Below are 21,216 nucleotides of genomic sequence, written 5' to 3' on the forward strand. Positions count from 1 at the left end.
AAATTACTTCTCATTCGTTGAGAATATAGTGGAAAGGGGGAAATAATTTATCGAGATAGAATCGCTTCGACGAATCGTGGATGCATCTCGATAACTGCTTCATTATCAAAACATCGCGCGAAACGAAGTTGTGGATTTTGACAATCGAATAAAATTCTCTCTCTTTACAAATTCACCGAAAAAAGAGCGTTAACAAAGTGTTAAGAAAGATCTTTGATTTCAAAGAAAAAAAAAAAAAAAACACTTACTTGAACTTGACCAACTCGTCTCTGGCGGCGTTCAAACGTTTCACCATTCTCTCGGTACGATCCGAGGCTTTGTCGAACCTGGTCTTCAACGATCGGCCATTCTTCTCCAACGTGGACACCTCCTCGCTGGACAACACGTTGCTACCCGTCAGAACGACTTGACGTATCTGATCGAGGCAGGAGGAGACCGGCCTCGAGTGCGCTTCCAAGTCCACTTTGATCTTCTATATACGCGTTAATAAATTTTTTATTAATTAATTTTCTTTACCTTTTCTTTTATTTTTTTCGAATCGATAAAATGACGCTTACGTTCATAGCGGTTATTTGACTTCGAAGCTCCTCGACGTCTTCCTTCACGTTCTCCTGATTGGCCAACTGCTCCTCCACCTCGGATATCCATTTGAGCAATTTCGAGGACGTTTCGTCGCACAGCTTGTACTTCTCCTCGACCGCTTGCTACGATAATTTGCAACAGAAAAAGGAGAAAAACTTGCAATTTGGTAGGCGAAGCCAATACGCACAATAATTTTTTATTTCGAATAAACCTTATCTTAACGTGCTCACTTAACGAATTATTAAATTATTACGACAAAAGATAACATGTAATGTAATGTAAACAAAAAAAAAAAAACCGCCATCTTACCACGGGCGGTCGGTCTGTGGAGGAACAATGATGGTCAGTCAAAAAAAGAAAGAAAAAAAAACGAAACGAAACGAAACGAAATAAGCTTAAAAAAAAAAAAAAACAACGTATCTCACGCATGCAAACACATACACACACTTGGAAAACGTAAAACGTAACACGTTACATTGAGTATTAAAAATAATAATAATAGTAATAATAATAATTATACACGATGATTAAATAAATAAATAAAAAACACAACAGTTTTTTTTTTTTTAGAAGAACCAAGGAGATCTGATCGATCTGCAGCGAAGTAGTGAATCGTGGACTGCATATTTTGTCCCGTACGTGGTTTTTTTCTATGCAGTCTCGAAGCGGACGACAGGACAGAAAATATCGAGGAAGCCGCGTTCTCGTCACAATAAGACGCGTCCACAAGCGAGAATAAAATATATAAATATAAATATATATATATATTAGGGAGTAAAAAAAGAGAGGGGAGAAAAATAACAATAACAATAACAATAACAATAAAAACGAACGTATCGCGCGAATATATATATAAGAATGGCAAATGATACGGGGGGATGAGGGGGAGATGATATATATATATATATACGCGCTTACGATACTATATATATATATACACATATATAGTATATGCTTATATATAAAATATATATATATATATACGTAATATGAGTGTGTAATAAATAAAAAATGTATCGATGTATGCTAGTATGTTCTTTTTTCTCTTTTTTTTTTTTTCTCGAGGTACGTATTCTACGTGCTCTCAGAGCTTTCTTCACGCTCGAAGAGCACTCGTGCTAGAAGAAAAAAAAAAAAACACAGGAACGAGCTTAAAACTGAAACGGAATAATACCTGAAAAAAGTAAAAGTAAAAACTTGAGTGTAAATAATAAATCTGACTATTCATATATATATATTATAATATGTTATATTACGGATATTATATCATCGAAATTATCAAAAATTACTATTTAAAAAAAAAAAAAAAAAAAAAGTACGTTATATACTCGATGATTAAATGAGGGGAGGAAGGGGGGGGGGATGGGGGAGGTAGTGAAGTGACGGAGAAGGAAGATTATTCATATATAAATATATAAATATATATATATATATGTATGTATGTATGTAGCTAGATGATAACCTGTTAAGCATGCGATCACACGTAACACGTGGCTACCGCATTTTTCATAGATCGAGTTTGTTCGATCGACCGATATATATAATCGATGTTCGACTGATATTTCGATTCGAATATGGCTTCTCTTTCGTTTCACGCTTATCTCACGCGCACGTGACTTTTCTTGCGACAAGGATATCGATCGCTCGGAACGAAAGGAATAAACGTGGACAAAGAATTGGGAAGAGGGGAAGGGAGGAAAAAACGTGAAACGCCATGGTTAAACCAAACGACGTGCAAATTACGATTAAGAAGAAGAAGAAGAAGAAAAAAAAAAAGAAAAAACAAAAAACGTTAAAAAAAAAGTCGATGAATCGAGAGTTAGCATTAGCCGATGCGATCAGGCGACACGAAAAAGATCGACGACCGATTAATATTAATATTATCGTATATTTTCGTATACGAACACATTTTTGTTATTATCGTTCCATCATTCGTCGTTTTTTATCGATTCGTTTCATTGATTACTCGTCTCGTTGATCGGTGATCGAGCACCGACCCTCGTTGATTAGTATTATACGACATTATACATAGCCCCCTGTTACGTGAACAAAAAACGTGAGAATGCGACGTGCGTCCTATATATATATGTATATATAATGATTAATGCGAATGTATGCGTGAACGAACAGGATGATGGGAGGAGCGCCCCACGGACATTTTTATTCTTTTTTTTTTTTCTTTACACCAATTTTTCCTTTCTTTTTTTTTTTTTTTTTTTTAATTATTCGTCATTTCATATTTCGTCCTTCGTTATCACTCGTCGGTCATTTCCCGCTCTTCGGTTGTGACGTTGTTCGATGTCATATATATATGTATGTATATATATATATATGTCGTGGTATCGTGGCACGCTCTTTTTTCTTTAAGGGCACCATGCAAAGAGGACGTGTATCTGATGTATCGAGCAAATATACGTTCATGTTGCTGGTTAAACATGGGATATGCCGCTGCTGTACAAAGAGATCGACACTATCGACGAGATCGTCGACAGTGGATGAGTGAGCGAGTGAGTGAGCGAGTGAGTGAGAGAAAGAAAGAGAGAAAGAGTGTTTCTTTTCGTGAGAGGAGAGTGAGTTCGAGAGATCTTTTTTCTTTTTTTTTGTTTTGTCTTTTTCTAACGTGTCGGCTATCGTCGCACACGTAGAGCGATAGGCGACTGGATGCATCGAAGCGTTTTATTTCCTTTTTTTACGATACGTAACGAGCCATAACCTCTGCGGCAAGCGGTTAAGAGTAAAAGAGAAAAGTAGAGACGGAGTTAAAAATCCAAAAGAAAAAAAAAAAAAAAAGAAAAAAAAAAGAAAAAAGAAAAAAAAAAGAAAGAAACATGAAAAAAAACAAAAAGGTAAAAAACAAAAATGAACAAAATGTAGGAGAGAGAGAAAAAAAAAAGAGACGAGAAAAATAAAAAGTGAGAGAGAAAAGCACGGGACAGCGCGGGAATGGAGAACAGTGGCTAGTCATAAAAAAAAAAAAAAAAAAGTAGTACAAAGCGTCGCTCGGGATACGACGAAGTGTGTAAAGTAAAAAAAAAAAAAAAAAAAAAAAAAAGTAAAAAAATTAGAGGGACAGAAATAGAGATAGAAATAGAAATAGAAGAAGCGAGAAGAAGAAAGTGTGCCACTTACCCTAGCTTCTGCGGTGAGTATATAACCCTGCTCCAGGGCATTCGCGAAGTCAAGCCTCTTTCCCGATGGATCTTCGATAAGCTCGCCCGCTATAGGATCTACTATCCCGGCATTCACCGCCTCTAACAAACTAACGATTTTACCGGTTCCAGGCACTTTGATCACCGTGCTCGTCGGGTCTATCGAGGCCGAGTCGACCGCCTCCTTCAACGTGGACAACGCTGCCGCGGGGCGGAACGGGTCGCGAAATTTACCGGTCTCCACGTGATAAAGGCCCAACTGTAACGCGTCGATGAACGAGAAACCGCGGCTCGGGGTGATCAACAGACCCCCCTCGATCGCCCCCGACAACCCGTACAGCCTCAACGTCTCCGTCTCCAACACGTCCCCCTTCTCGGCGTCCATCAACCCCCTCTCGAACGCCTCCGCCAACCGTACCAATCTCCTCCTCCTCGTGTCCTTGACCAAAGCCGACCCCGGGTCCACGATCCCGAGGCAGACCGCCTCCCTCAACGTCATCCGCTCCCTCGTCCTCGGATCCATCACCTTCCCGTCACCATCCTTCTCCAACCATCCCCTCTCGATCGCCTCCTCCAGGCTCAACGGTTCAACCAGATACACCTCCGCCTCTCCAACCCGGACCAACCTTGCCGGCCCACCGAATCTCCCCGTCCACGACGGGTCGAGGATCCGTCGTTCGGCGACCGCTTCCCCGATCGGGACGAAGCGACCCGTCCCCGGATCCCTGACCACCGCTGCCCTCGGGTCAACCAGTCCCCTCTCCATCGCCTCCTCCAGGCTCACCTCCTCCGAGTATCGGGAGGAGGGGGTTGGGAAACGGGCGAGAGGTTTGTCCAACGTGACGAGCAGGCCCCGCTCGAAGGCTGCGTCGATCGGATAAAATCGTTCGGTCCTCGCGTCGAGGACGCGGCCGCGGTCGATCGCTCCGCTCTCTATCGCGCGCTCCAGGGAAACGAGTTGGCCGGTGATCCCGTCCTTGAGCGCCGTGGTGGCCGGGTCGAGGAGGCCCGCGTGGAACGCTGCGGCCAGGTCCCGAGTCTCGTTGACGCGGGGATCGACGAACAGGCCTGTCTCGCCTCTGTACAAGTCGCAATTCACCGCAGCCTCCACGCCCAGGGGAAGATTCGAGGGGACCACGTGACCCCTTCTCGCCGCCTCGCGTAGATCGATCGGTGGCTCGTCGTCGAGTAGGTAAGTGCCGCGGGTGTCGTCGACGAGTTTCGAGGAGATGGCCAGGGAGAGGGGCACGTATATGTCGCGACGCGCGTCCCGAACGATGGACGAGAACGCGTCGATCAGCTCGGCCTCGCAGGCCTCGGCCAGCGTCAGCCCCCCTCCTCTTCGATTGGCGGCCGTCGGGTGGCGGAACGTGCCCGTCGCCGGCTCGTACATGCCGATCGCGATCGCTTGGTGGAGGCAGAGCGGGCTCTCGATGTCGACGATCAGCCCCGACTCGAGGGCCTCGGTCAGCGTGAGGGCCGCCCCGCCCTCCCTGAACACGCCCGACCGCCTGTCTATCACCCCTGCCCGACACGTCTCGGCCAGCGAGAGCAACCTGCCCGCCCTCCTGTCCCAGTAACAGGGGAGGACCGGGCTCACCAGGCAATTCCTCATCGCCTCGTGCAACGTGACCGCCCTCCCCGTGCTCGGATCCGTTATCTTCCCCGTACGGTCGTCGTACAACCCTTGGTGGATCGCCCTTTGCAGCGAGACGGCCGCCCTGTGGTCCACGATCAGCCCCGCCTCGTACGCCTCGCGAAGGGACACGCTCGAGTCCTGGCTCACCCTCACCCTGCCCGACCCACCGTCGATGTACCCGCTCCTGATCGCCTCGGCCAGGGATATCCTCTCCCTGAAACCGCTCCTCCCGTCCTTCACCGTCACCGAGTCCGCGTCTATCAAATTCCCTCTCACAGCCTCGACCAGGCTCAGGTATACACCCGTCTGGGGGTCCAAGAATTTGTTCGTCCTCTCGTCGAGTATCCCCTTGGAGATCGCCTCGCTGAACGTCATCGGTCGGCGGGCCTCGAGAAGGAGGCCCCGCTCCAACGCCTCCCGGAAATCGATCGGCTTCCCCTTCTCGTTGGTCACGGTGCCCGTCTTCGGGTCCACTATAAGCTCCTTGATCGCCTTGCTGAACGTGATGGCGCGGCCGTTCGGCTGGCGGACGACCACGGCTGTGCTCGGATCGATCGCGCCCACCTTGATCGCCCTGTCCGTCTGCAGCCTCTCGCTGGTCTCGGGGACGATGAAGCGTCCTGTGCTCGGCTCGTACAATCCTTTGAACACCGCCTCGGGCAGGGATATCTTGCGCTTGGCCGGGACCACGAGGCCACGTTCCAGGGCGTCCGTCAACGATATGTGGGCGCCAGTGGACGGGTCGAGGGCCGTGGCGGTCCCAGGATCGATCAAACCCTCCTCTATGGCCATCCCGAGGGAGATGATCTCGCTGCTCCTCGGATCCTTGACCGAGGGACTGTCCTTGGCTATCAATCCCTTCTTCAACGCGTCCTCGAGGGTGTAACCGACCCCGTCTATGTGGAAGAGGCCACGCTCGGGATCGTAGGTCTGGTGGGCCAACGCCTGTTGCAACGACCAAGGCTTCACCGTGCTCAGGATGTACCCTTTCTCGTAGGCAACGTTCAACGTCATCGGGTGGGGGGACGTCAATATGCCTCTCTCGAGATCGATCACTCGTCTCTCCTCTGCCTCGCTCAGGGACAACACCTCGTCGCTCCTGTCGTCCCTCACCACGGTCGTCCCCCCGTCCACGTAGTTCGTCTCCATGGCCTCCTTCAACGTCGTCTCCTCGCCCGTCCTCGGATTGGCTACGAGGCCCGTCCTCGGGCAATAATACTCCCTCACTATGGCGTCGATCAGGGTGAGCGCGAAACTCGACGTGATTATCAGACCTCTGTCGAGGGCGGCGGTCAACGCGAGCGATTCCCCCGTCCTCGTGTCCCGGACACGGCCGGTCGAGGAATCGAGCAGCCTCGGCTCCCGAAGCGCCTCCTCCAACGAGAGGAACGTGCCCGTCTTGCTGTCCTCGCACTCGGTGATCAACGCGTCGATTATACCCCTCCTCACGCTCTCCTCCACGTCGACGAGCTGGTCGGTCAACGGGTCCCTTATCCTGCCGCTCTGCTCGTCGTAGAGCCCCTTCCTGATGGCCGCCTCCAACGAGATCGGTTTCCGCGATTCGGGCACGATCAATCCCCTCACGAACGCGTCCTCCACGTCGATCTTCGCGCCGGACTCCAACACCTCTTGGAGGGAGGAGAGCTCGTCGTTGACCGGGTCCCGGATATCGATCGAGTTCGGATCGATCAGGCCGAGCCGGATCGCTTCGTTGAGCGGGAGGGTTCGATCGGTGGCCGGGTCGCGGACGAGGCGGGTTGCGGGGTCGAGGAGGCCCATCTCGACCGCGTCCCGCAGCGTGAAACTGCCTTCTCGGCCGTCCGGTTGCCTCGTCGATAACGTCGGTCCCTGCTTTATCAGGCCAGTTCTCACGGCCTCGAAGAACGGTATCCTCTTGCCAGTCTTCGGATCGACCATGTATCCGAGGTTTCGATCTACGAGTGGTTTGGCGATCGCCTCGCGGAGGGACACGTATCTGTCGATCGTTTTGCAGGACAGATCCTTGACGAGGACGTCGTCCGGGTCGAAAATGCCGAGGTCAAGGACGAAGTCGTGGAACGAGACGACCTCGCCCGTCTCGGGGTCCGCGAACTTTTCCTTCTCCGGGTCGAACGCCCCCTGGGCAACCAGATCCCCAGCCGTCAGATCGGCCGTCACCCGGATCGAGAATCTCTCCTCCTCTTCCGACTCTCCGTCTTCCTCCGTTTCCATCGATCCTCTCTCGAGTTCCTCTTTCTCCGTTTCAGTCCGCTCCTCGCCGATATCCCGCTTCTCCTCGTCCGTTTTTGACGCTTTGGGTTCTTTCTCTATCATCGCGCTCTTTTCGTCCAGTTTCGATGTTCCAAGCTCTCTCCTCGTTTCTTCTTCGCCTATCTTGGATTTTTCACTGCTTTCCACTCGTTCCTTGGCAATATCTATTTTAGATACGAGTTCCTTCTTCGTTTCCACTTCTTCTTTGTCAATATCTATTTTAGATACGAATTCCTTCTTCCACGTTTCCACTTTTTCTTTGTCAATATCTATTTTAGATACGGGTTCTTCCTTCTTCGTTTCCACTTGTTCTTTGGCAACATCCACTTCTGATACAAATTCTCTCTTGCTCTCTGTCAGTTCTTTGTCTACGTCTGGTTTTGATACAGTTTCTTTCTTGCCTTCTGTTAGTTCTTTGTCTACGTCTAGTTTTGATATAGACTCCTTCTTCGTTTCCACTTCTTCTTTGGCAACATCCACTTCTGATACTCTCTTGCTCTCTGTCAATTCTTTGTCTACATCTAGTTTTGATACAGATTCTTTCTTAACTTCTATTTGTTCTTTGCTAATGTCTGTTTTAGATGCAAATTCTTCTTTCCTTTCTAATTGTTTTTCATCCACTTTGGATACAGGTTCCTTCTTCGGTTCTGTTTGTTCAACTTTTGATACCGGTTTTTCGTCTACATCCACTTTGGATACAGGTTCCTTTTTCGGTTCTGCTTGTTCAACTTTTGATACGGGTTCTTTCTTATTTTCTACTTGTTTCTCATCAATATCTATTTTGGATACAGGTTCCTTCTTCGATTCTGCTTGTTTTGCATCAATTCTTGATACAGATTCTTTTTTACTCTCCACTTGTTCTTTATCCATTTTCAATTTCAATACTTGTTTTACATCACTTTTTGATACAGGTTCTTTCTTGCTCTCCACTTGTTCTTTGTCTACATCCACTTTGAATACAGGTTCCTTCTTCGCTTCTGCTTGTTCTGCAACAATTTTTGATACAGGTTCTTTCTTACTCTCCACTTCTTCTTTAGCCATTTTTAGTTCAGATTCCTTTTTCAATTCTACTCGTTTTACATCATCTCTTGATGCAGGTTCTTTCTTACTCTCCACTTGTTCTTTATCCATTTTCAATTCTACTTGTTTTACATCACTTTTTGATACAGGTTCTTTCTTGCTCTCCACTTGTTCTTTGTCTACATCCACTTTGAATACAGGTTCCTTCTTCGCTTGTTCTGCAACAATTTTTGATACAGGTTCTTTCTTACTCTCCACTTGTTCTTTATCCATTTTTAGTTCAGATTCCTTTTTCAATTCTACTTGTTTTACATCATCTCTTGATACAGGTTCTTTCTTCTTACTCTCCACTTGTTTTTTGTCTACATCCATTTTTAGTTCAAGTTCCTTTTTCAATTCTACTTGTTTCACATCACCTTTTGATACGGGTTCTTTCTTTCTCTCCACTTGTTCTTCGTCTACATCCATTTTAAGTTCAGATTCCTTTTTCAATTCTACTTGTTTTACATCATCTCTTGATACGGCTTCCATTTTACTCTGTTCTTTCTCCATATCCATTTTCGACGCGAGTTCCTTCCTCGACTCTACCCGTTCTTCTTTGACATCCATCTTAGATACAGTTTCCTTTTTACTTTCCACTCGTTCTTCGACAATATCCACTTTTCTAGATCCTTCCTTCTTGCCTTCCATCCGTTCTTTCGCCATAAAATCTTCCGACCTTTCTCCACGAGCCGCTCCCTTCGAAACCTTCCTCATTTTCTCCACTTCCTCCCGTGTCTCCGATTTTTCTCTTTCCTTTTCCAATACCTTTTCCACCCTTCTACCACCCTTGTCCTTATCCTTGCTCGAGGCGTCGCGAACGGCGTCGTACACCGCTTTCCCAGCGAGGACCGGTGCTGCCACCACCGCCAAAAGGCCCAATTTCGCGGCCTGCTTCAACGAGACCGCGCCACGATCGTCCCTCCCTGTCACGGGATCGATAATCCCCCTCTCGACCGCTTCCCTCGCCGTGACCGTGGCCGCGGCCCCCGTGTCGTAAATTACCGTGTTCGGATCGATCAGTCCCACGTCCATAGCCTCGGTCAACGTGTACGACTCCTTCGTCTCTGGGTCCAAGAATCTCTCCGTCGCCTCGTCGTACACCCGATCGATCGCCGATCCACGATCCCCTGCTTCCTCATCGTCCAACAACCCGCACTCGATCGCCCGTCGTATAGTCATCGAGCGGCCCGTCGAGGGGTCGGTGTACGTGCCCGCCCCCATGTCGAGCAAACCCCTCTCGAGGGCGCGGTCGAACGTCGTCCTGATGTCCTTCGTAGCGAAGCTCTCCCTCCTCTCCGACTCGTCCCTCACGATGCCCCTCCCCCGGGCCTCCTCCATCCCCATAACGTCCCCGGTCTCCACGTTCCTCACCCCATCCCCACCCGCCAACTCGTAACCGGGCGAGATGTCCACGGTCCTCGTGGTGACCGTGTGATACGACGTGACCGTCTGCGTGGAGGAGGCGACGCACGAGGGCGGTTTCACGATCAGCAAACCGGACTCGATGGCGGTGGCCAGGCCGACAGGCGTCCCCGTCGTTGGATGAACGTAAACGCCTTTCTCCCGATCGATCAGGCCCGCCTCCAACGCCTTGGTCACCTCCATGCTGTCCGAGGTGGCAGGGCAGGGCAACGACATTATGAAGTCGCCCCTTATAGCCTCCTCCAGGGGCAGACGCTCCTCGGTGATCGGGTGTCGTATCTCTTTGCCGGACGGGTCTATCAAGCCCCGCTCGAGGGCGACGGCGAACGTCATCCCGGCCGGGGGGATGACTCTCTGTTGATGATCGTCCGAGTCGGCGAACACGCAGCTGCTCTCCACGGCCTTCACCAGGCCCACGCTCCCCCCTCCGCTGGTCTTGATCAACGATCTGTCCGGGTCGATTAAGTCGCTCTCGATGGCGCCGCGCAGGGTCTCGGTGCGGCCGTTGGAGCAGGTGAGCTTGGACAGCGGGTCGACTATCTCGCAGAGGATCGCCTCGGCGAGGGTTAAGTGGGCGCCCGTCTCTGGATGGACGACCTTCCCCTCCCTGGGGTCGAGCAGGCCTTGTCTGTAGAGGCCGGGGATCGACAAACTCTTGGCCAACGGTATCAAAATATCGCCGCTCACCGGGTCCAATATGCCTCGCTCCATCGCCTCTCCTATGCTTAGAACGTCGCCTCTCTGTGGATCGATAATCCTCCCCGCCCCTGCGTCTATCCTGTTGCTGCGAATTGCCTCGGACAAGGGGGAGGAGGAGGAGGTATTATCGTTGCTCAACAACTCGGCCGTTTCTTGGTCGATCAATCCGCTCTCGAGCGCCTCCGTCGGTCTCATCACTCTCTTCCTCATCTTCTGTAGGACAATCGTCTCGATCTCGGCGGACGGTGGCCGGGGAACGGCGTAACACTTAATCGGAGGGTCTCCCTCCGATTCCTCTTCGGTTCCTCTCGAGACCGAGGGCTCCTCGCTGGGCGCGGTCGGGGAGAAATCGGTGGCGGAATCGACGACCGAGGTGGAGCCGATCGCCGAATCCGATTCCGAGACGGAGACGGAGGAGGCGGGCGGTTTGCCGGTAACGGAGATCTCTTCCTGATCGGCCGGCGATAATTGCTCCCTCGCGGCTCGTTCCGCTTCCATCCTGTAGGGCGCGACACTGTCTTTGGCGGTGGGGGTGGACGACGTGATCGGGACGAGCGGCGACCCGATAACGCTCACTATGCCGAATTTCGCGGCGTCGAGCAGGGATATCTTTCTGCGTTTGTCCACGTTGTATCGCGCCGTGTCGGAATCCACGATTCCGCGTTGCACCGCTTCCGCTATGCCGATGTCCCTCCCGGTGACGGGATCTTTAACGACCACCAGCTCGGGTGGCAAGGTGCCGTCGGACAACGCTTGCAGCAACTCGGTCGATTTCCCGCTTTCCGTCGATATGACGAGCGCGGTGCTCGGATCGTAGATCAAGTCTCGAGAAACTCTGACCGGGTCGGGTATGGTGTGACTCGTCTCGGAAATTTTTATCTCGAACTGCTTGGACGGGTCGTCGGATCGGCTCACCTCCAACTTGTCCGGCTCGCCGACGACTTTCGTGATTCGTAAGAGTCTGTGTTGGGTCGAATCCCTCGCTTCCGCGTCCCTCGTTTGCTTGCCGTCGTCGAGAACGATCAATCCCTCGTCGATCGCCTCCTTCATCGTCATCTTTTGCGGGCTGGTGTAATGGCCGGTCGAGTCGAGGATATTCTTCTCCAAGCTTCGTAGAAGGGAAACTTTTCTCCCGTTGTTCGGATCGATCACGAGGCTCGAGTTGGGATCGATTATCCGCAACTTGACGCACTCCTCGAACGAGACGAGTCTGTCCGTGCCGGGTATTATGAAGAGGCCGGTGGTCGGATCGAACAATTTTCTTTCGATCGCCTCGGACAGGGGCCAACCCTCGGTGGGCAATTCGAACACGCGTTTCTCGGTCGTCGACGAACAACCGTCCTCCCTCGCGAATTCGTTCGCCACGCTCGTGTCCTGATCTTGATCCGGATCCTTGTACTTGAGCACCCACGATGGGGAGGAACGCGCTGCCTCCGCCGGATCGTTCGTCCTCGTCGAATCCTTTATCTCGCTCCTCGTTTTCGTTTCCTTGACGCCCGACGAGTGGACCACGCGATCTTTGGCTATGATGGTGGTGGTCGTGCCGATCGCTCTCGGAACGTCGTCGTTTAGAGAGGAAACGACGTTATCGACCACGTCCGTCGTTTCGAACGAGATGGCGCTGGCGGTGGTCCTCGTATCGTCGACTTTGTCCACGACGTCCCTCCCCCCTCTCTCAACCCGAATTTCCTTCGTTCTCTGAGCGGTGACGGTTACGTTCAAAAGACCGGTGAGCAAAGCTGCGCCGTCGGGTGTGATGAGGCCACGCTTGATGGCGTCCTCGAGAGGTATCGGTTTCTTGCCACGTGAACGATCCAACAGCATGCCGGTCCTCGAATCGATCAACTCGGAGAGAATCGCCTCGAGAAGCGTCATCTCTCCACCATCTTCCCTCGCCATCCCGATCCCTCGGTTGAGCATCTCCGAAACTTCCGCTCGGACGTAGCCGAGCTCCTCGGCCTCGGCCAACGAGATCGTTCTCCCCCTGCCGGGATCCAACGCGTATACACCGACGCCCGACTCGGTCGTACCGATCAAACCTTTGGCCAGAGCGGCGTTCAAGCTCACGTATTCGCCGCTCGACGGATCCTTGAACCCTTCCACGTCGAATATCGTTCTACGAACGAGCGACACGATCGATCCTCTCTCTACCGCCTCCGAGATGCTCGTCTCCTCCTTCGTCTTCGAGTCCACGTACGTTCCCCTTACGGGATCGATCAGGCCGCGGTTCAACGCCTCGGACAAGGTGACCATCTCGCCGGTTCTCGCATCCTTTACGGATCTCAATCGATCCTCGTCGAGGATCCCCTCCCGCATCGCCTCGATCACGGACAACTTGGCCCCGCTTGTCGGACTCACGATGTTCCCCCTCTCGTCCAACATCCCCGCGTCGTGGCAATCTTTCAAGGTCACTGGTCGAGCTATCAGGCGCGACTCGCGCGCCTCCTTCAGGGAAAGAAGGCTACTACCCCTGCTCCCGTATCTCCCGCTCCTCGAATCGATTATACCGAGATCGAGGGCCTCCCGTAGACTGGTCTTGTCGCCCGTTCCCGGGTCGACGATCTCCTTCACGGACGGATCCAGAATCCCCTTCTCCACGGCCTCGTCGAGGGTGTGACACTCGCCCGTGACCCGGTCCAGGACACGGCCGGACTCGTCCACCAGGCCGTGGTTTATCGCGTCGGAGAGGGTGAACGCGCCCCTCTTGACCGTGACGGTGACGTCAAGCTTGGCCAGGTAACCCCTCGCGTGGGCCTCTTCGACCGACAGCCTCTCCCCATCCTCGGTAACGAGCTTGCCCGTGCGCGGATCCAGTGCGGAACGTGCCTCTCTCGAGTCGTCGTCCTCGTCCTCGTCACCGTCAACGTAGTGGTGGTGGTGGTGGTGGTCGTCGTCGTCGTCGTCGTCGTCGTGCTTCTCTTTTCGCATCGCATCGGCTACGCTAACCGCGCCCTCTCTTTGGTAAGTTACCTTCGCTCTATCGGCCGCGACACCGTCCGGTTTCTCAGCGTCGAACAGCTCCCGCTGGATCGCCCCGAGCAGAGACACCGGCCGTCCCTCCTCGTCGTATCCGCACGGACCTAGGAGACGATCAGCGAGGCGCGTCTCGATCATCTTCTCGCGGGCTGCCTCCTCGATCGTGACGGTCTTTTTGCCGTCCCTCGAGCACGTTATCCTACCCTTCCTAACGTCCAAGATCCTAAGGTTTATCGCCTCGCCCACCGTCAACACATCCCCGGTACGTGGATCTACGATACCCCTAGCATCGATTACGTTCTCTCTACCTATTATACCACCCTCCTCCGCCCTCTCCTCTAAACTCCTCTTTAAACTCCTAATCTCGCTAAAACGCTCGCTAGCTGCGTCCTCGGTCGTGCTGATGGTCGTGCTGCTCATCCTCGACGACTCCTCCTCGATCCTCCTCCTCCTCTCCACCTCCTCCTCCTCCTCCTGCTCGCGTTTGCGAGACGTTCTCTCTTCCCGATCGATCTCGATCTCACGAAACTGACGCGCATCCTGACCGACTGCTGGTCCGCTTCGACCGTCGCTAGCGACGCGAGCGCTCTCCTGCGAGCCGGGGCGGCGTGTCGAGTCGCTGGACGAAACTATAGTCTCGCTCCTCTCGCTTATCTCCGTCCTCTCCGTTCGTTCCGTCCTCTCGTGTCGTTCCAAGCTGTACCTAAAGGTCGTATATATTGTGTGTGTATATTGTGAATTCGAGACGGGACGTTTCGAATTACCGCGAGCACGCGTTACCGCTATTCTCGGTGACGATTTACGGGTAACGATATACTCACTGCGATTGCGTGTAGTGCGTGGTCGTCGAGGTGTAACGTTCCTCGCAGCTGCTGTTCTCGTAGATGTTGAACTCGGTGCGGAACGTCCTCAGCGGCCTCTGCTCCTGGAGAGCGCGCTGAAACCGGAGAAACGTGAGACGATCGAATATCACCTCCGATTACGAGAAGAGGAAAAGAAAAGAAAAAAAATATTCGTCGCCGCTTAAGTTTAAATTTAAATTCGGATCGAAAAACCGTTGCCGTAGCGTTTCGCAATGTTTCACAACTAGGAGAAGGAGGAGGAGGAGGAGGAAGAAATTTAAAAATTACCGCGTTTACGATCCTTTTAGTGAGCGTCATCATCCGCGCTTCCGTTCCTCGTTCCTCGAGTACGAAGGAAAGGAAAGAAAGAACGAAGACGAGATCGAAAAATCGAGATTCGAAACTGTCGTCCACTCGTCCGCGTATCGAATCGCACCACTTTTAGGTTTGGAGAAACTGTGTCGCGTGTCAGGGCTGCACCTCGTTCACGTACGTGCACTTTCGCGAAAAAAACATGTTGGCGCGGAACGATGACGTCGTTCGAGGCGCCGGTTTGATCACCGCGACTATCTCCGCCCGACTGACTGACTCAACTGCCCTCGGTTGGCAAGCGGCCGACCGCCTCGTAAACTCGGGGAAAAACGGGTAAAGGCATCCGTTTGTGAAAAAGCCAGATTCTTTTTTTAGAAACACGACCGATCGCTCTTTACCGGCCGAGAGAAGAACGCGCTCGCGGTTGACCACGCGCAGCGTTTTTCCTCTCCCTTTTCTCGCTTGTCTCGCTGATCTCGGAACGGTACGCGAGGAAAAATTCACTTCCCGACGCGAGCCAATATACATCGATACGCAGCGATATCGAGGCGGTATCTTTGCGAAGGTTTACCGGTGTAAAATTAAAGGATCGCGTAATCGACGAGCAACGCGTAAACGCGACGACACGTGTTCCGACCGATCCCGTGCACGTGACTCGTCGTCGTCGTCGTCGTCGTAGAAGGAAAAAACTGCATTCGCGGAGACCGATTTCTCCTCCATCCCCTCCCACTCTTTCCCCCCTCCTTCCCCCTCCCCACTCCGTGTAACAACTTGAACCGAACGCGACACCAACCGTCGACCGTCCCAATTTTTCCCTGCACACGGAATACTTTCGTACCTTTCGTACGATCTTAATCGTGGGCATGGCGGACGTCCTGGTTGTGTCCACGCGCATCTCGTCCGACGATCGTTAAAGGAGGAAGAGCCAGCCAGGGAGGCCAGTTTCGATTATTCCCCGAAAGATTATTAGAACGGAAAACGCCCGGCGATAATAACGCCGGCAGCCTAATGATACGTGCCTCTGCGACACCGCGAAAGCGCAATAAAGCGAGATGCGATAACTAGCGCCAGCTGTACGAGCGTTAGGTTCACTATGCGCCGTCGCTCGTTCGCGCTTAACGAGCCTCTCGAGTCGGACACGCTCGCGTATCGATCCCCGACGGCCGAGGAGGCGGGAAGAATGAAACTTCCCCGCTGTTTGCGCATTATTCCAAAGGCGAACCAGTTTTATTATGCGTAAGTATGTCGCGTGGGCGAGATATAATAGATCGGAGAGGGACAAGGGGATTCGGTCATTGCCAATTTTGTCCGTGTCGACAATTAAGCGGATCGGGACGATTAACATTTTGCGGGTCGGCTATTATGCCCCGTGGCAAGGTCAGCGTCGTAATAAAGCTACAGCCGCGAACCGTACGTTATTTATTCCAAATCGGTTAATTATTCAGAGTCACGTGCAAGAATAAACTTCTGTTTTACATCGTCTACATATCTATACTAGGTCGCGTTTGTTATTCTTACTTCTTATCTCTCCATCTCTCCCGTTTAAATACATATATATATATATATATATATATTACGTAAAAAAAAAGAAAAAATTATACGCATTAAGTTTATCTGTAAAATTGTGTTATCGGTGGGAACTGGAGCGTTAAAAGATAAACTTCCTAAGAAAATCGTGCGATTTGCAAACCGGTAATAACGAAAGAAATAAAAAAAGAATGTTAAAAATGTAGGAAATTTATCTATCGATGATAAATCTATCGTAATAATAAGAAGAATCGAGAAAGAAAATACGTTACCTGCAGAGACGTGTCCTCGGGATACTGCGTTGCCAGCTGTCTAACCCGATCCTGAAGGATATTGACAAGCGTGGTGTATCTTCTGTTGAGGGTATCTAGATCACGCGCGATGTCGTCCACCGTCGAGACGAACTCTCGACGAGGCTTTTTCACCGAAGCATCCAAAGACGGGCAGATATCTTCCAACTGTTCCTTGAACGCTCGGAGCCTTTGTCCGTAGATCTAAGGGTTTCGGTTAGCCCGTTACGGTTAGTAGATAGTATTAGAATCTCGCCTGTGCGCTGATGCTTTCTACCCTTCTATCCCCTTAGCAATCCCTAGTACCACATCGTGTCCTAAGGAACCCGTCACAGTCTTTTGAAGCAAGCCAACGAGGAACTGTATAACGTGTCGAGATGAACTGATCGCGGGGAAGAGGGGGGGGAGGGAGGGCGAGAGGCGATCCCATAGCGATTTTCAAGCGGCTCGCGACCAGTTAATTCGGAACATGGGAAAGCTATTGCGACAAGCGTGTATTGAACACCGTCAGCGTGTATCGTGTCGCGAGCCAAGCGTAACAACGACGTTACTTTCTTTCTACTTTGCGTTACGTTACATCACGTGCTAGATTTACAGGATTTCGTGGGATCGAACGATCAGTTAATAACCGTGCCTTCGGTTATTTTATTGACAAATAAAGAAGGAAGAGGAGGAGGAGGAGGAGGAAATGAGTCGTGTGCGCAATCGCAACACGGGACGAATTGAATTTTTAACGTATGATATACACGAATTATGGACGTGTTTTTGAAGCAAAGGAAGGAACGGTATTATTCGTGTTTGCCGATCGCATCGCATAAAAGCCAAGTATGTACGCGAACGATTGCAAACAACGGCTTCGTTATATTTTAAAAAATTCTCTCACCACCTTTCTCTGTGATAAAGCGTTACACGAAAAGCCTCGTATGCGCTTACAGCGATTGCTGTAACGGCGAGGAAAAGTTGTTTATTTAGAAAAGCGTTCTTTTTAGTTTATAGATATGCGGAAGCGGAGAGAAAGGCTCGAGATGCGTCCTTGATCCCTGGAAACAAGTGAAGAAGAAAACTCGAGAAATGTCTAAAATATCGTCGTTCCTGATCGCCGATCAGAATCAAGGCGGCGAAGAATCATCGATCGTTACGGGCCTCTGACTCTCGTTGGCCGTATCGATCTGAATAATCCGCCGTAGAACAAGCTCACGTAGAACCCAACCGTTGAAAAGGTTGCGCCGGCTGCGAAGTAGGATCTCCGTCCGGTAGATAGCGATAGCGGCGACAGTGACACAACGGTAGCGTACGCTTTTTTTTTCCTAGTGATTTGCAGCTTGATGATAGTTTTTGCGCCACGATGACATGGAGGGCGTCCACACAAAGGCGGGGAAAACACCGATGAGGACGACGTCGACGTGTACACATCTTCACGTAGATTGGTATGTGTATGTGTGTGTGTATATATATATATATATGTCATATATATATATATATATATACACGTATTATGTATAGCTTTTTCGGGATACAGAGAAACGAATCGAACAAAAGAAGATTCGGTCGAACGATTTTTCGGGATCGCGACGCGATCAGACGACTAATAACGCGTTAATAATAACGTGTTCTTCTAAATAAATGGGCTGTAATATATGTGTATATAAAAAAAAAAAAGAGGACTCACGCAATACACCATTCACGCAAGCGTTCATACCGTAAGCTAACAGGCTACCTAAAGGCTACCTAAATGCTAGCTAAGCCTACCTAAAGGCTTGCGAGTAATTATACCCATTCGCGACCGTGTTGTCGCGTCTCATCTTACCTTTCCTTCGCGAATCAATCGACCGCCCGTCACGTTTACCGCTTCGATCGCCGGCGCTCGTTCCACCACTCTGTTCAACAGGTTCTGGATACGGCAAGGACGAAAGATGAAGAGAAGAGAAGAGAAAAAGAAAAAAAAAAGAAAGGCAATATCAATATAAAATATCAACGAGAGAATATCAACAGAGAAGAAGAATCTCTCCCTCTGCCCCGTTGTTACCTTCGCGTTCTCCACCTCGAGCCTGTTGTACGACTCGTCGACGAAATCGACCTCGTTTCTATAAGCGTGTTCCAATTGTTGGGCCAACGCGTAGGCCGTTTCCGCGCTACGAAGTCTGTCAACCAGCTGGCCGCAGATGTTGGTCCACCTCGAGTTCAGCCTGTTCACCTCGTCGTCCAAACGGTCCATGTCTGAGTGAGGGCCACGATGGCTCGTTCTCGATTTCTCGACGAGGCGTCTCGCGTTGTGCGCGTCCTCGTTCAACTGATCCATCGCTGTCTGCTGTTGAGCGATGGCGTTTTGAACCACCATCAAGTCCTCCAACACGTTTTGCAACCCTTTTATATCCGAGGGCAGCTCGTCGAACGAGGCCAACTTCACCTCGATCTCGGATATCGCGCTCGTGTTCTCCTCCAGTCTCGAGAGCACGATCTCCACGCACTTCAAACGTTCGATGTACAGATTGCTCGAGTTCCAGATATGGGTCCACTTGGTGGTCACGGCGTCGAGCTTGTTCCTCATGGCGGGCGTCTTCAACGTGATACCGCGGAAAGTTTGCTGGACCCTGTCCAAATCGGGGGCCAATCGTCTCAGGCTTTGCTCGAAGTCTTTGTGCTGCAAAACCAGGTGCTCCAACGTGTCCATGTCCCTTGGCAACGGGGCGGCCACGCGACAATTCAACACCCTCTCCGCCTCGTCGAGGGATTGTTGAAGCGTGGAGATCTGCTCGTTGAAAATCCGCCCGGCGTTCTTCGACTCCTCCTCCGCCCTCGCCCGCTTCTCCAGATCGTCGAACAGCTTGTTCACCTCGGCCATCTCCCTCTTCAACCGTCTCAACTGGGGATCGGCCGGATCCCCCTCGGACAACAGCTTCTCCGCGTCCTCGTTCAACGCCTTCCTGATCGCCGTCCTCTGGTCCTGGCCCATGGCCAAGAATTGCGGCAAATCCCAACCTTTCACCACCTTGATCGTAGCGAAAATCATGTTCTGCCTGAGACGAAGCTGCTTCCGTTGCCACAGCGCTATGCTCCTGTCGTATTGCCGTCGCAGTCTCTCCGCCGCGTCGAGCGCCTCCTTGTCCGGCGGTTGAAGAGCGAAGCACACGCCGGGAACCGGCGTCTCGATCCCCTCCTGATTCTTCACGCGCCATTTTATCCTGCCCGAGTTGTCGTACAGCGTGCACTGCTCGCCCTTCTCGATCGACATCTGAAAATTCGTCTGATCCTCGAGCAACGATTCTTCTCTGAATCGACGTTAACCCTTGTCCTACGAATTCTCGGAAATTAACAACAAGCGAGAAATTGTTTGTCGTTCGCATTTGATCCCAACGAAATAGTCCGGTTCGTTTGTTGTTTACATTTGATCCTAATGAAGTACCACGAGTCGTGCTTATACTTTTTGGCCCACGATTTCTTATCACGAGTCTATCTCACTGGTCGTTGTAGGACAAGAGAGTATTAATTCTTTCGCTACTACGGGCGACTATAATCGCTCTGCACAAGATGGCACTGATGTACTACGGACGACTCTAGTCGCTCTGCACAAGATGGCACTGAGCTACTACGGGCGATTATAATCACTCTGCACAAGATGGCACTGAGGTACTATGGGCGACCATAATCGCTCTGCACAAGATGGCGCGTATCGTACGATATATGGAGCGATTGGAATTATTGAACATCGAGTATCTCTCCCTGGAAATGTCGATACTTTTACTCATCAATTTTTTTTTTTCAATAAACACCGTCGAAGCAAGTCGAATTGTAGCGAGGCGTGGTCTGACGATCTTTCTCGAGCACCGTGCACATTTTTGGCAGAGAAGTCGTAGTAGCGAAAAGGTTAAAGAAACAGAAGGGAGTGTACTTACGTTAACCTGTTTGTAACTGCACACGCAAGTGACTTGCATGGGTCGCGTGACGGGTTGTCGGCGTTGCTTCATAGGGATCACGTCCTTCGCCTGGTCGACGAGCTTCTGCACGTGGTCGCCGTAACCGTTCAATTCCTCCCGCAATTCTTGCATACCTTTCAACAATCGTTCCCCCTCGTCCAACGAGAAATCGGATTGGGAGTAGATGGTGTTGAGTGTCTCGTCCCGCTTCGAGATCCACTGTTCGGCTTGTTGGATGTCGCGGAAAAATTGTTGGCTCTGGGCCGCGTGTTTCAAGTGGACCTCGAGGCAGAGGGTCAGTTGGAGGAGCCAGGCCCATTGGCTCTGCATGGCGGACATGTAGGCCTCGATCGTCTTCGCGGCAGGATGATGCTGAAGGACAAGGGCCTCGCCCCGATCCTGCACTGCCGAGAATTGGATCTCTCGCTTCTCCAGGTCGCTCATCAGGGACTGCGAAGAAAGGAACGATGATTTTTTTCTTGGAATCGACTCGTTCATTTTTCGAATTCAAGTTTTATTGCGACCCTTTGCGCTCGAATATTAAATTAACGC

General features: G+C 51.0%; 1 protein-coding gene across 1 annotated transcript in view; it reads right to left on the reverse strand.

The window, feature by feature from the left end:
* Nucleotides 1–21,216, reverse strand: part of shot (dystonin-like protein short stop) — a 68,099-nt gene that overhangs the window by 23,855 nt on the left and 23,028 nt on the right. Inside the window, exons 14-22 of the mRNA XM_086903801.1 lie at nt 20,644–21,114; nt 18,777–19,982; nt 18,558–18,641; nt 16,733–16,954; nt 14,601–14,716; nt 13,704–14,482; nt 3,712–13,625; nt 558–704; nt 249–472 (exon numbers count right to left, since the gene is read on the reverse strand). Coding sequence (XP_086759927.1) covers nt 249–472; nt 558–704; nt 3,712–13,625; nt 13,704–14,482; nt 14,601–14,716; nt 16,733–16,954; nt 18,558–18,641; nt 18,777–19,982; nt 20,644–21,114 — 13,163 coding nt within the window. The remainder of the gene's footprint in view (nt 1–248; nt 473–557; nt 705–3,711; nt 13,626–13,703; nt 14,483–14,600; nt 14,717–16,732; nt 16,955–18,557; nt 18,642–18,776; nt 19,983–20,643; nt 21,115–21,216) is intronic.

Source organism: Apis florea, unplaced genomic scaffold, assembly GCF_048593485.1.
Source record: "Apis florea isolate Af1SG1 unplaced genomic scaffold, ASM4859348v1 contig_2293_pilon, whole genome shotgun sequence".
Taxonomy (NCBI): domain Eukaryota; kingdom Metazoa; phylum Arthropoda; class Insecta; order Hymenoptera; family Apidae; genus Apis; species Apis florea.